This window comes from Pleurodeles waltl, chromosome 9, assembly GCF_031143425.1.
Source record: "Pleurodeles waltl isolate 20211129_DDA chromosome 9, aPleWal1.hap1.20221129, whole genome shotgun sequence".
In the NCBI taxonomy this organism is placed as follows: Eukaryota; Metazoa; Chordata; class Amphibia; order Caudata; family Salamandridae; genus Pleurodeles; species Pleurodeles waltl.
In genome coordinates this window covers 528,740,571-528,756,339 of record NC_090448.1, presented here as the reverse complement: position 1 = coordinate 528,756,339, position 15,769 = coordinate 528,740,571, and the positions used below count along the sequence as shown (strand labels likewise).

Here is a 15,769-nt window from a genome sequence, read left to right as displayed (position 1 = left end):
TTGTTTATTTTTGTGGGGGGGCGTCCCCCTGGGCACGGGGTGCCCCCCCAAGGGGGGCATTGACCTGTTGGCCATTGGCAGATGGGCCTATTTCTTTAGGCCCACCTGCCCCCAAGGGGGGCAGAAGCCACTTAGACACCAGGGATAGTGTGTGTGTGTGTGTGTTAGTGGATGGGGGGGGGCCTTGGGCAAGGGTCGCCCCCCACTTTGGGGGCACATGTACCGAGGCCATTTCTGCACCCCTTGGAGACAGATCAGCCTATTATTTTTAGGCTGATCTGCCCCCAAGTGGGGCAGAAACCACTAGAATGCCAGGGATTTTTTTTAATTTGTTTACTTTTGTTGGGGGGCGTCCCCTTGGGCACGGGGTGCCCCCCCAAGGGGGGCATTGACCTGTTGGCCATTTCTGCCCCCCCTTGGGGCAGATGGGCCTATTTTTTTTAGGCCCACCTGCCCCCAAGGGGGGCAGAAGCCATTTAGACACCAGGGATAGTGTGTGTGTGTGTTAGTGGATGGGGGGGGGCCTTGGGCAAGGGTCGCCCCCCACTTTGGGGGCACATGTACCGAGGCCATTTCTGCACCCCTTGGAGACAGATCTGCCTATTATTTTTAGGCTGATCTGCCCCCAAGTGGGGCAGAAACCACTAAAATGCCAGGGATTTTTTTTTATTTGTTTACTTTTGTTGGGGGGCGTCCCCTTGGGCACGGGGTGCCCCCCCCAAGGGGGGCATTGACCTGTTGGCCATTTCTGCCCCCCCTTGGGGCAGATGGGCCTATTTTTTTTAGGCCCACCTGCCCCCAAGGGGGGCAGAAGCCATTTAGACACCAGGGATAGTGTGTGTGTGTGTTAGTGGATGGGGGGGGCCTTGGGCAAGGGTCGCCCCCCACTTTGGGGGCACATGTACCGAGGCCATTTCTGCACCCCTTGGAGACAGATCTGCCTATTATTTTTAGGCTGATCTGCCCCCAAGGGGAGCGGAAACCACTAAAATGCCAGGGATTTTTTTTTATTTGTTTATTTTTGTGGGGGGGCGTCCCCTTGGGCACGGGGTGCCCCCCCAAGGGGGGCATTGACCTGTTGGCCATTTCTGCCCCCCCCCGGGCAGATGGGCCTATTTTTTTTAGGCCCACCTGCCCCCAAGGGGGGCAGAAGCCACTTAGACACCAGGGATAGTGTGTGTGTGTGTGTGTTAGTGGAGGAGGGGGGGCCTTTGGCAAGTGTCGCCCCCCACTTTCGGGGCACATGTACCGAGGCCATTTCTGCACCCCTTGGAGACAGATCAGTCTATTATTTTTAGGCTGATCTGCCCCCAAGGGGGGCAGAAGCCACTTAGGCACCAGGGATAGTGTTGTGTGTGTTTTTTTGTATTTTTTGTTTGAGGGCTGTCCCCTTTGGCAAGGGTCGCTCCCCATGGGGACACACTACTAAAGGTATTTTCTGGCCTCCTTGGGGCAGACAGGCCTATTTTTATAGTAGGCCCATCTGCCCCTATGGCAGAATCCACTTAGGCACCAATTTCTAAATGTTTGATGGTGGGGTGTTTGTCAACTGATGAAGTATTTGCATTTGTGATAAAAAAATGTTTTCCTCCTTTTTGTTCTAGTTCAAAGCTTTTGCTTTATTTGCTGTGGCTCCTTGCGGTTTTGGCGGTGGTTGACCTGCAGTTTGCACAGTTGCATGTTTTAGGTAAGCAAAAACAATTTACTCCAAAGGAGTATTGTTGCCAGGCATGAATGACAGGTTTGTAGGGGGTGTACTAAATGCAGGATTGTGTGTGAAATTGTCCTTAGATTTGTGCACAGTGATATGTTTGGTCTTATTTCTAATTTGCCTTTCTTTCTTTCTTTTTAGTGGGATATCATTGGTGATTGCTGTGTCTGTGCAGAGTAGTTGCTGGTGAATCAAGCTTTTTCATGCAAGTGAGCGGTATAGTTTTTGAGTTTATAACTCTTACTAACAAAGCTACACTTTGTTACTTGTCTTACACAGTGCTGGTTGTTGGTGGTGAATTTGTCCAGTTACTTTTAGTAGGAGAGATCATGGCTAGCGGCAGGATGACCGCTCAGCAGGTGGTTGGTATGCTTTTTGAGTCACAGTCTGATCATGATTATGAGACAGACTCTGCATCTGAGGCAGAGGAGGAAGTAAGAGATTCTGGCAGTGATGTTTCTGTTGGAGGGGAATCTTCTGATGATGGAGCCACACTCAGTGCACATGAAGGGCCTGTTTCAGAGGAGGACACTGATGTGCCAATAAGTGCAGCAACCTGGGGCTGAAAGGTTTCCCGTTATAAGACCGGATGTCTGGGTTGCCCCAAACATGGAGCAGCCAGAGTTGCCTGCCTTTACTGGTCTCCCGGGGTGTAACGCCAATACAGAGAACTTTTTGCCTATCAATTTCTTTGAGTTATTCATGGATGATGTGTTTTTGGAAGAGATTGTTGAGCAGACTAATTTGTATGCGGAGCAGCATTTGAGGGACAACGCTGCTAGACTTAGGCCACACTCTAGAGCTGCCCAGTGGATTCCCACAAATTTGGAGGAGATAAAAAAGTTTTGGGGTTTGACTTTTTTGATGGGGTTGATAAGGAAGCCGTCACTGGCTTCTTATTGGTCTACTAGTCCCTTGATGGCAACAGCTATATTTCCTGCGACCATGAGCGTAATCGGTATTTGCTTCTTCTTAGGATGCTGCATTTTGTTGACAATGCATTACCTTGCCACGAGATCACCCAGATTCTGACCGTCTTTTTAAGATTAGGACTGTCCTTGATCATTTTGTAGATCGGTTTTCGGAGGTCTATGTTCCAGGCAAAGAGATAAGTGTGGACAAGTCTTTGGTCCTCTTCAAGGGTCGTTTGGTTTTTAGGCAGTACATTCCTAGCAAAAGGGCATGATATGGAATTAAATTGTATAAGCTGTCTGAAAGTAGTACAGGATATGTGTATAGTTTCCGTGTCTACACTGGTAGGGATTCCAATATTGACCTCCCTGGTTGTCCTCCCACTTTTGGAGTTACTGAGAAAATTGTGTGGGATTTTGGTAGACGACTGTTCAACAAAGGTCACCATTTGTATGTAGATAACTTCTACACTGGAGTGCAGTGGCTCAAGGAATTGTTTAAAGTGGACACTGTTGCTTGTGGCACAATCCGTTCTAACCGGAAAGGCTATCCAAGGGAGCTTGTCTGTAAAAAACTTGAGAGGGGACAGTGCTGTGCCTTGCGGAATGAGGAGCTGCTAGCTTTGAAATTTTCAGACAAGAGGGATGTCTGCATGCTAAGTACCATCCATGATGAGAGTATTTCCCCCGTGACTGTTTGGGGCCAGGTTGCTGAAGTGCGCAAACCTGTGTGCATTTTAGATTATAATAAGCACATGGGAGGTGTAGATAGAGTTGATCAAAGGTTTGAACCTTATACTGATATTCGTAAGTCTTACGTTTGGTATAAGAAGTTAGCAATTCACCTCTTCCACTTAGCAACCTTCAATGCTTTTATTGTGTTTAAGGATAGGTCTCCAGAGTCAAAGATGACTTGTGAAATTTCAGGAGTCAGTGATAGGGAGCCTTATTGTGGTGGAACAGGCCAGAGTTCCTAGAGAAGCAGTGGTGGAGGATGTGACTAGATTGAAAGATCGCCACTTTGCTGAGCACATTCCTCCCACACCCAAAAAAGACTTTCCAGCTAAGAAATGTAGAGTGTGTTTTCGAAGAGGTATCCGGAGGGAGACTCGAATGTACTGCCCAGATTGTCCTTCAAAGCCTGGGCTGTGTGTGGTTGGTTGTTTTAAGAATTACCACACCCAGAAGAATTTCTGGGAACAACCATGAGTGTAAACTCATGTCTGTTTTTCTGTTTTGTATTTTCATGTGTTCAGTTTCATGGTTAGCATTTCTGTCATGTACTTAGTTAGAGCTTTTGTGTTTGTAGTTTTGTAATTCTTTCTACTTAGTTAGGGGTTCCTCTGTTTAAATATAAAAAAAAAAAAAAAAAAAGGATGCCATTGTGTGTGGAGTGGGGCTTGGCTGAGGGTGTACATATTGACTTGCTGTTGGCTACTGCAACATACTGCCAGCCATACACCAGTCCACACACTCCCATCAGCTGGTGTGATTGTTGTATCAGGCATGTGGCCGTATGTAAGTGATGGGCCCTTGAGTGGCGCGGTCTGTCGATGTGAGTGTTGTAATGTGCTGGGCCCGTGGCTGGCGGTGTGAATGGTCTTGTGTGTGTCATGTATGAAAGTTGTGTGAATGGACTGTAAAGCGGTTGGTGCCTTGTCGCGGCTTTACAGCTCACGAGCTGTGAGTCATTGGTTCAGTTTTTTGCCTTTCAGTTATTAACAGTGCATTTCATTTTTGTGAAAGCTCTTGTTAGTAAAATTTGATCCACTAAACCATCACTCACCCTCGTGCCAAATCCAACCAGTATGTGTGGTAAAAATGACAAAACCTGCTCCGCTGTAATCAGGCGTCGCAGCACACCTGTGACACGCTAGGTGCCTCAGGTGGGACCCCGATGATGAAGCATGCCACCAACTTGGTTGGTGGGTGAGGGGTCTTTTTCACATAACCTAAGTGAGTTTCTTTTCACAATTTTAGTGTTTGGCACATCACGGACGTATGTGGACACATCAAAACGATATATTACAAAACTACCTGTGTTTGGGGGGGAGAGGGCACCTATGTTTTTGGTCCTGGGTGCGGCCTTCATCTAGGGAAACCTACCAAACCCAGACATTTTTAAAACTAGACACCCCAAGGAGTCCAGGGAGATGTGGCTTGCGTGGATCCCCCAACATTTTCTTACCCAGACTCCTCTGTAAACCTCAAAATTTGATTTAAAAAAGCATATTTTCCTGACTTTTCTTCGTAGGATCACCGCTCCAGCACAAAATTCCTACTCCCCAGTGTTCCCCTCAGTCTCCCAAGTAAAATGACACCTCACTTATGTGGGTCCCCAAAGCAGAGTCAGTCTAAAGATGTATAAAAGAATATGTCCTTATAAACTCGCTTTGCTATACCCTCTATCTCTACATGTTTTGGGCCTTATTCTGTTGCAGGCACCTGGCCCGCCCACACAAGTGAGGTATTATTTTTATCGGGAGACTTGGGGGAACGCTGGGTGGAAGGAAATTTGTGGCTCCTCTCAGATTCCAGAACTTTCTGTCACCGAAATGTGAGGAAAATGCGTTTTTTTAGCCAAAATTTGAGGTTTGCAAAGGATTCTGGGTAACAGAACCTGGTCAGAGCCCCACAAGTCGCCCCATCTTGGATTCCCCTAGGTCTCTAGTTTTCAAAAATGCACAGGTTTGGTAGGTTTCTCTAGGTGCCGGCTGAGCTAGAGGCCAAAATCTACAGGTAGGCACTTTGCAAAAAACAGCTCTGTTTTCCTTCAAAAAATGGGATGTGTCCACGTTGCGTTTTGGGGCGTCTCCTGTCGCGGGCGCTAGGCCTACCCACACAAGTGAGGTATCATTTTTATCAGGAGACTTGGGGGAACGCTGGGTGGAAGGAAATTTGTGGCTCCTCTCAGATTCCAGAACTTTCTGTCACCGAAATGTGAGGAAAATATGTTTTTTAGCCAAATTTTGAGGTTTGCAAAGGATTCTGGGTAACAGAACCTGGTCAGAGCCCCACAAGTCACCCCATCTTGGATTCACCTAGGTCTCTAGTTTTCAAAAATGCACAGGTTTGGTAGGTTTCCCTAGGTGCCGGCTGACCTAGAGGCCAAAATCTACAGGTAGGCACTTTGCAAAAAACAGCTCTGTTTTCTGTGATGTGTCCACGTTGTGTTTTGGGGCATATCCTGTCGCGGGCGCTAGGTCTAACCACACAAGTGAGGTATCATTTTTATCAGGAGACTTGGGGGAACATAGAATAGCAAAACAAGTGTTATTGCCCCTTGTCTTTCTCTAAATTTTTCCCTTCCAAATGTAAGACAGTGTGTAAAAAAGAAGTCTATTTGAGAAATGCCCTGTAATTCACATGCTAGTATGGGCACCCCGGCATTCAGAGATGTGCAAATAACCACTGCTCCTCAACACCTTATCTTGTGCCCATTTTGGAAATACAAAGGTTTTCTTGATAGCTATTTTTTACTCTTTATATTTCAGCAAATGAATTGCTGTATACCCGGTATAGAATGAAAACCCACTGCAGGGTGCAGGTCATTTATTGGCTCTGGGTACCTAAAGTTCTTGATGAACCTACAAGCCCTATATATCCCCGCAACCAGAGGAGTCCAGCAGACGTAACGGTATATTGCTTTCGAAAATCTGACATTTCAGGAAAAAGTTACCGAGTAAAACGTAGAGAAAAATTGATGTTTTTTTCACCTCAATTTCAATATTTTTCTTTTTCAGTTGTTATTTTCTGTAAGAAACCCTTGTAGGATCTACACAAATTACCCCTTGCTGAATTCAGAATTGTGTCTACTTTTCAGAAATGTTGCGATTTCTGGGATCCAGTGTTGGTTTCATGCCCATTTCTGTCACTGACTGGAAGGAGGCTTAAAGCACAAAAAATCGTAAAAATGGGGTATGTCCCAGTAAAATGCCAAAATTGTGTTGAAAAATTGGGTTTGCTGATTCAAGTCTGCCTGTTCCTGAAAGCTGGGAAGCTGGTGATTTTAGCACCGCAAACCATTTGTTGATGCCATGTTCAGGGAAAAAACCACAAGCCTTCTTCTGCAGCCCCTTTTTCCCCATTTTTTTGAAAAAAACGAATTTTTCACTGTATTTTGGCTAATTTCTTGGCCTCCTTCTGGGGAACCCACAAAGTCTGGGTACCTCTAGAATCCCTAGGATGTTGGAAAAAAAAGGACGCAAATTTGGCGTGGGTAGCTTATGTGAACAATAAGTTATGAGGGCCTAAGCACGAACTGCTCCAAATAGCCAAAAAAAGGCTCGGCACATGAGGGGGAAAAGGCCTGGCAGCGAAGGGGTTAAAGAATGGTAATGCTTTCCTGATAATGAGCTCTGGGAAATGTTTTTTTTTTTTTTTTGGTAATATGTTTTGTTACCTAACCCCACCAAATCTAAAAAGTATGAATTTTATATCTTTAATCTTATAGTGTATAGGCTATCTATGTAACCAATCCGGTACACAGGATTCCAAAGATACTGTTTTTTAAAAAGTGATTGAGAAGTGCAAAGCATATCGGATTCAAATGACCCGTACTTACTGCAGTTGTGGTATAATTCCAGAACTTTCTGTAACTGGAGTCATTGGTGCCATAGGAGTCATAGGTAAAGCACAGAAATTAGAAGCATCCTGAGACTGTTGTGATGCACCATTTTCATCATTGGCACCACAGCACTGGGAATCTCCTAGGTCATCGATTTCATCTAAACAAAGTCCACTGTCCTGCTCCGAGGTTTGTAATTTGTATTGCTCCCCCATATGCACCCGCCTGTTGTATTCAGTCTGCGAGGGTGTCTGTGTTTGATCCTGGTTAAGTTCATCAGGAAGAAAGCTGAGGTCTACGGAAGAAAAGTCTGTGGAAAGATCTTTGGTCTGATCACGTTGAGAAGTGAATGACATCTCGGGGAGAGAATGAATAGATAAATCAGAATCATAAGGAGTCATGGGTGTATACATCTGCGGTGTATCCAAAGCATTGCCATCCTGAAAGAGAGAAAAACAATTAGAGAATAGAAAAAAACAAAAGCAAACTGGGCCCAATACAACTAGAAAAATATCAATGGCTGCAATAACACACCATGGGAACTGCACTACCAAGGAGGCTTTTGTAGCAGCCTTTTCAGATCAGGGGTGGTGGACTAAAACAAAGTGTAACCTACAGTTGTGCAACCTCACAGGAACATTTGTCGTGGTTTTAGGGTACACAGTAAACTACCCGAAAACCAACTTCTGTCTTGCAGCATAGGTCCTATGAAGCCAAGAAAATTCACTTGAAACTAAAGATCATGGAACATCCTGAACCAGAAAGATAACTGGCAAGTCAATATGTTGATCAAAGATCTGATTTTTCTTTATTTGTATGCAACATATTAAACAAATAAGCTACGAGTAGAAACAAAAACAAAAGCATATAACTACTATATTGTATTGGACTAATATTAAAAACTGAAAATGGCAGCAACAACAAGTATGGGTTGACAAGAAAAAAAATATTGATTAATCCAGGTTCTATTTCACTCTTGTGGAAAACAGGATTGTGGATATTCAAAACCTTTGTATTGAATTAGAGGATGGGTAGCACTCACTGTATACATACCCAAATGAATTTCTTCTAGCAGCCTCATCACTTAATCCACTGCGCTTCGTCCTACAGGAAGTAGGAAGATGGCCTGGCGTTTTGCTCTTTATTGTACAAGGTCTTGAGGTGACTTTATTTGTGCCGAAAATCCAAGCAGCAGATTGGAGTGACTGAGGAGGTGGTTGGATGAAGATCTTGGCTCAGCAGTTTCTTTCTCTACTACTGTAAGCAAACCTTAGGACCAGCAAACATTCACTCTTGATCTGCATTTTAAAAGCAGACATAGGTGGGCGGTGACAGCAGCCTCCACCAAAGAGGGTAGCAAAGTGACTGATTAGCTGTTCCCAGGACTCCCATTTCACAGTGTTAAACTTCCATCAATTGAAGCATTGTATTCTAGGAGTTGTAAGTTTAGCTTTCTTAAGTTGAGCCAAAAAGCAATGTTTTTGGATGGGAAAACCAGGACTGGAGTCACTAGAATATTAAAAGTACATAAAATAAAGAAATAAGTAGAAAGCTCTACACAGGAGAAAAATGAAAATGGGATTTTATTGGTTTAGCTACTCAGGAGCCTTTTGATGAAATAACATGTTCATATGGGCTGGATACTTGAAGTAGTTGGTATTCTCCTCAAGGGTGATCAGCAGCGCATTCCTCCCTGGAGTGTTATTGGTTGGGTATTCCTGAATGTTGGACACTGTGCCCCTGAATTTCTGTTTACAGGCCCTAGGAGTGATAGAAGAATTACACTCCTGAAGGTGTGGGATTTGTAATGGAATGTAAGAAACGTTGTGCAGATCTTCGGAATCAATTTTGCAAGTAAAGTGGGACTCACTATAAACAATCCTAAACTAAATTTCTGAATCCCCCGTTGTTGGACAGGAATAGTTGATTTTGTTTTAGCGAGTTGTTTTAGGATTTGCTTACCAAATGATTTTCTTAGCTTTGTCAAATGTTGGTTCGAGGAACAGCTTGGTCCCCTTCCCCAAAACTCACCCCCCTGGGCACTAGCACCGCAAAGCGCTGTACAGCACCTGCAGTGCAGCGCCCTCTGCCTGCCCTGCCCCCTGTATTGCTCCGGCCTTGCTTGCCTGCTGTTTCTGGCCTTGCTGTTCTTCAGAATCCCCCCTCCCTTCCCGTGTTTCAGGCCCCCCACGTCTCCCACTGTTTTTTAAAAAAATGTTTTAAATAACTCCTGCCTCCCTCCCCTCGCTCCCCAGAACCTATTTAATGGCAGTCCCTGCGCGATGCCATTGAACAGTTCCGCTGTTCCAATCCGGGCACAGGAACTGAAAAGCGCTGTACAGCACCTGCAGTACATCACCTTCTGCCTGCATTGCTCCTTGCATTGCTCAGGCCTTGCTTGCCTGCTGTTTCTGCCCCCCTGCCTTCTGGTCTTGCTGTTCTTCAGGCTCCTCCCCCCCTTCCTGTATTTCAGGCCCCTCTCATTTCCCGCCTTTTTTTCACCATATTTATCATTGAAAAATTGCTCACCCCCTCATCGGCATCTGACATTGCCGTGCCTGTTAGGGTGGTCGCGGTGGATCATTTTGTATCTGGTGGGCATTGCAGTGGCAGAGACATTGCCATCATCCACTAGGACTCCCTCCACTGCTCCGCCTCAGACGATGACACAACCATAATCATGGAACACCGCAACTTAAAGATCAAAGCTGACACAAATGCCAACATCGGAGGAATCCTAGCCAATAGACCCCTGCCACAGCTTCGGCAACTCCATTGCGGACTTCCTTACCCCTCTGGCTATCAATTCTAACCACTTGAGGTCTTCCTGGGGGACCTCAACTTCCACCTAGAGGACCCGAACGACTAACTACGCCTCCCTCTTTGAGAGCATGAGCATCATTGGCCTCTCTCAACTTGTCAACACCCCCACACACAGTGCAGGACACACACTGGGCCCCATTTTCTCTAACAGTGACAGAACCAAGTACTCCCACATCACAGAGGTAACATGGACTCACCACCTCATCGTTCACTTCACCATTGAGGGACAACAGGAAGCCCCAGTGAGACCACCGACCCTCCCCCGCTGCAACTGGAGCATAATCACAGAAGCAACCTGGATCTAGGCCCTCAAAGAAGCAAGACCCATCACTGCAGATACACTCTAGCACCGCGTTCAAAACTTAACCAACTGGATCTCCTTAGCAGCCAAAACCATAGCCCCCCTGTAGTGCACCTCCAATAGAAAACCCACCAAGCAGGCCATATGGTTCACCCTAGATCTCCTAAGCCTATGCAGGAAACTCAAACAACTCTGCGCTGCAACAAGACCCCACCAACCTCGACTCCTTCAGAACTGCCCCCAGCAGTTACCACCACCGTATCAGGGAGACCAAGAAAGAAGTGCCAAACACCCACATCGAGATCACCACCATCCATGCCAAAGAATTATTCAGCATCATCAGAGAATTCTCCTGCCCATCCGCAACAGAGCGCACTATCCACCCCTCCAAAACCCTTTGTGACATGCCCTTGGACTCCTTTCAGCACAAGATTGCCGACATTTGCAGCAACTTCAACCCCCAGCCGACCAACCACCTCCGCACCCCAGCCCACACCTCCCCAACCCACCCCACCGGATCTCCAAATGGAAACATCTCTCCACCGAAGACACTATCTCCAAAATGACCTCCATTCATTCCGGATCCCCCCACTGACCCATGCCCTCAGCACTTCTGCAACCTGGGAGGAGAAATAATCAGAGCCTCCCTCACAGCAATCCTCAACTCCATCTCCACAGCCCCCATCCCCGACACCTGGAAGCACGCTGAGGTCAAGCCCTTCTTGAAGAAACCCTCAGCTGATCATAATGAGCTCAAGAACTATTGCCCTATCTCGCTCCTCCCTTTCTCCACCAAGGTCTTGGAAAAAGGCTTCCAGCCCAACCACAGCACGAAGACCATCCTGATCACACTAATTGACCATATCAAACACCTCCCTGACTTAGGAGGGACAGCACCCCTCATCCTCCTCTACCCATCTGTGGCCTTTGACACGGTCTCCCAACACACCCTCATCAGCAGACTCCACAACATTGGCATCAAAGACAACGCACTCTGCTGGATCACCTTCTTCCTCTCTGACTGTACGCAGAGAATCCTCCTGCGTTCCACAGGGCTCCTCCCTCAGCCGCACCCTCTTCAACACCTTCATGACTCCACTGGCCGACATCACATGCACCCATGGCATGAACATCATCTCGTACGCTGATGATACCCAGCTCATCCTATCCCTCACCGACGACACCTCCACCATACGAAGGAACTTCCAAAATACCATGACCTACATCAACAGCTGGATGAGGACCAACTGCCTCAAACTAAAATTTGGACAATACCGAAATCCTCATCTTCAGAAATAAGCCCTCCCCCTGAGATGACGCATGGTGGCCCACAACCCCAGACCCCCTCCCACCCCTACCAACCATGCATGCGATCTCAGCAGTATCCTGGACACCCAACTCATCATGAAACAACTGGTCAACGCAGTCTCCTGTTCCTGTTCCCACATCCTCTGCATGCTCCACAAGATCTTCTGATGGATCCCCATCGCGACCAGAAAATCAGTCACCCCGGCCCTCATCTCCAGCCGCCTCCACAAAGGCAACGCCCTATATGTCGCAACCACAAAGCAGCTCCTTAGCTGCTTCCAGATCATCCAGAGCGCAGCAGCGAGACTCATCCTCCCCAGAAGAACCAACATCTCTCCCCATCTCAAGGTCCTTTACTGGCTCCCCATCCAGCAAAGATGTCACTTTAAGCTCCTCACAGACACCTACAAAGCCCTCCACGACATCTGACCTGTCTATATCGGCAAACGCATTCCATTCTTCTGACCCACCAGAGAGCTCCGCTCAGCCAACCTCACCCTGTCCTACGCTCCCGCATCTGCCGGGAACACCTTGGTGGCCGCTCCTTCTCCCACCTCACCACCAAATCCTGGAATGACCTCCCCTCCACCTGGGCACTTCCCCCTTCTCTGGAAGACTTCAGAAGACAGCTAAAGACAAGGCTTTTTGACTGCCACCACCAACCGTGCAAGGCTCTCAGCCCCAAACCCCAGCACCAGGAGATCCCAGGGGGTGACAAGTTTGCGCTCTACAAATCTCCGTAATTGATTGATTAGTGGATTTGTGCATTAGTTTTTTTAACGTCAAAATTCTAAATGTATTCAGGGTGTGGAGAGTCCAAGCTTTTGCAAGGGTGGGTGGTGGGTAAGAGCCGTTTTGACAAAAAGGGTCATTTGAAAGCACATTGGATGCATGATCATATACACATCAAAAAATTTTAGGAGGTGAAAATATTTTACAAGACGTTTTGGGTTATTTCTGTCCATCCATGGGTCAATCCTATGCATCAAATCAACACATTGTGCAAAATAAGCATGTTAGTCAAATAACATTGGGCCCACTTGGATGGTTTATTAAATTATGTATTTTGAGCACATCATACCTGCAGATTTGATTAAAACGTTGTGGTTTTACAGACCAAGTCACAAGACATTGCCCCAGTTGATGCACAATCAACATTTTCTTAACGCCAGTTAGCACCATGTACATTTTCGTAATTTCCAACAAATCTGAGATTTTCATTAATGCCATGGCAATTTGGATGCAGGATAATAAATGCCCCATCTTACAAGTGAGCTCTGAAATGTGAACTTGTGGCCATCCTGGCCCCTCTGGCTAAGGAGTTCTGCTACAGTACCAGTGCTCTCTGGCAGTACTACCTTCTTGGGTCGGGCGTTATACATATAATTTTAGTTCGAGCAAAAGGTCTTGGCTAATAAACTCACTTAGCCACCTTTCTTCATCATTGGCCTGCTGTGTCATTTACATTTTGCTTCCACCCACCACAGCATACATCATGGGGCAGTGGGTCTTTAGAATTAATTTATTGTTTCCTCTGTGTTTAGAGCCAGTGGTCAAAGCAAGACCTTTCTACCAGATGTAAACATAGCCCACATTCACTGCTTTATCAATTTCAGTCTCCTTCCAACCATGCTGTAAATACCTTTTGAGGTGTCCTTTGTTTATCGGATGGTATTTCACAGCATAACAGAATGAGTCCAATTGAAACTGTTCTTAAGTTATTCTCTTTTTACTATCCATGTGGTACCCAAACTAAAAGATTCAATATTATACGTGTGAATTCAGATGCAGACAATTCTTCAGAACATGTTTATTCTGGACTCAATGTCACCAATGGTTCTTTAATAAATGTTGTCCAGGAAGAAAATCAGCATTTGTTGTGTTTAATTTACACCATTTGTAACATTTTTTTAAATGTATTTCCTTGTTTCTTGCCTTAGTCCATTACTTCATTCTTGCCTGCTTTCTTTCTCAACTTCGTTCTTCCTTTCTCAAAGGCAGGCAGTCCATGTCAAAACAACTGGCTTTTTTAGGTTTGTGTTAGCCAAGACCTTTTGATTTTACTAAAAATAGGTGTACGATATAGTTACTTATAGGGTTTTTAGACAAACTTTATTGATTGGTCTGTGGTGTGTCACTCAAATTTTTCAAGGGACAGTGAGTTAACCCACTTCAGCCATTGGCTGACTTCACTGCAAGTTATGGCATGCTGCTCTTTCACACAGAGCAAATCCACACACTAAGTAGTTTCCTTCAGTGGCAGAGAGTACCTTGGTAATGTAGGCTTTTTAAGGACCAAAAATAACATTTGCCTTTAGTCAATGAGTTATTTAGATTGATGACCACCCAGCAGCTTCCCAAACATTAATGTTTTACCAAAAAAAAAAAAAGAAAAAAAACTAACGTTGCCAAACGTTTGGCAGACAACGCCAGACCTACTGGCTTTGCCAATGCTCGCTTTAATCTGTGTATGCCTGGCTGCCAGAGTCCATAGATGAAGGACAGAGGAGAAGATGGGCACTGTGTGGGCTGACTATACTACAGGCTACTGCAGCAGTTAAGGCCCTGGCTGACAGAAACCAGTAGAGAGGGGAACGGAATGCTTAGCCACACCAAGACAAGCACATCTCACCCATACCAAACAACCCCTGTGAGTGCCCTGGCATCATCCCTTTTACTTCCTGAATGGCAAGAAAGCAGGTGCTCTTTCTAGCTCAACTCTCCCCAATTTATCATCATTTAACCAAGTGCCAATGTTTTTAAGGAGTTGAGAAGCACTTTTCTGCCTTGGCTGGTTAAACACTAGCAAGGCTCAGACGCTTTAACTGCAAAGGACCGAAATGTCACGTTGATGAATTTTAAGGTCAATCTAAGCTCTAAATGTGATTGACAAAAAAAAATATATATATATATATATATATATATATATATATATATATATATATATATATATATATATATATATATATATACATACACACACACACACACACACTTCACAAAAAGAACTCGAAAGGCTCAAAAAGTGGCGGTCCGACCATGGCTTCGAGAAATGGCATAAAAATGCAAGGAAATCTTGTAATAACAAGAAGGGTCAGGACACTTCTTAAAGCTTTTTACTCTTTACAACGAAATTCCTCCCAACGCGTTTCAGCCGTAGCCTTGTTCACAGATGGGGGAGCTTGGCAAATTAGCATACAAGTACCAACACTCAACAAAACTAAAAACGGACAAACACAGCACATCTATAGAATACCTTGAATAGCATGGCGGCCATACTAGGCTAGTCTTTTGTACATAATATAACTTCCACAATGTGTTGATATTCCTTCTCTTACTATTTGTATAGCCTATATAGCATTACATTATTAGTATCCTCAAAGTATTCAACATAATGTTATTATTAAACTGCGTATACCAAATAAATATCATATTTTTCAAATAGTTATGTCTTAAATGCCGTGTTTATATATCCAGTACACATACTTCATAACCCCCAAAAAAATTGATTAAACAAAAACCCTACAGGTGAAAAAATCACTACTAATGCCAACAAAAAACAGATACGTACAAAAATATATCTAAAACTAAAAAAAAAATATATAAAAATATATATGTTATATGTTACATAACTGTCATCTTTTACCCAGAAAAGTACTAATTAGCCTAAATGACTACACATTTCTTCGCTGGAGTTAAGCCCTCCAGGCGAGAGTGTCATGAATCTGATAATATATTTAGATTCCAAAATCCGTACGTTTTTTTGTCGATTGCCACCTCTTATACTGCTTTTAACATGATCACATACCAGATAGCTCAGTAATTTGTCGTTGCCTTGATGTACCTCTTGAAAATGCCTCGCTACCGGGTAGTTGGAATCATTATTGCGGATGGCTCTCATATGTTCAAGAACTCTTTTCTTTGCTTTGTGGATAGTGCTGCCCACATATATCTTATCACAAGGACATCTTAAACAGTACACACAATATTCGGTATTGCAATTGAAAAAAACGGTAATTCGATGTTTGTTTCGCCCATCACCCCACATGACCTCCGTACAGTTGACACTATTTCTACAAGCTTTACACCGTTGGCAACAGTAAAAACCCTGTACGGGGACCCCAATCTGTTCGGTGGTGTCAGAACTC

General features: G+C 45.0%; 1 protein-coding gene across 1 annotated transcript in view; it reads right to left on the bottom strand.

Annotated features, from left to right (window-relative positions):
* Window positions 1-15,769, bottom strand: part of TBPL2 (TATA-box binding protein like 2) — a 196,755-nt gene that overhangs the window by 119,588 nt on the left and 61,398 nt on the right. Inside the window, exon 2 of the mRNA XM_069205977.1 lies at window positions 7,187-7,629. Within this exon, the coding sequence (XP_069062078.1) occupies window positions 7,187-7,629 (443 nt within the window). The remainder of the gene's footprint in view (window positions 1-7,186; window positions 7,630-15,769) is intronic.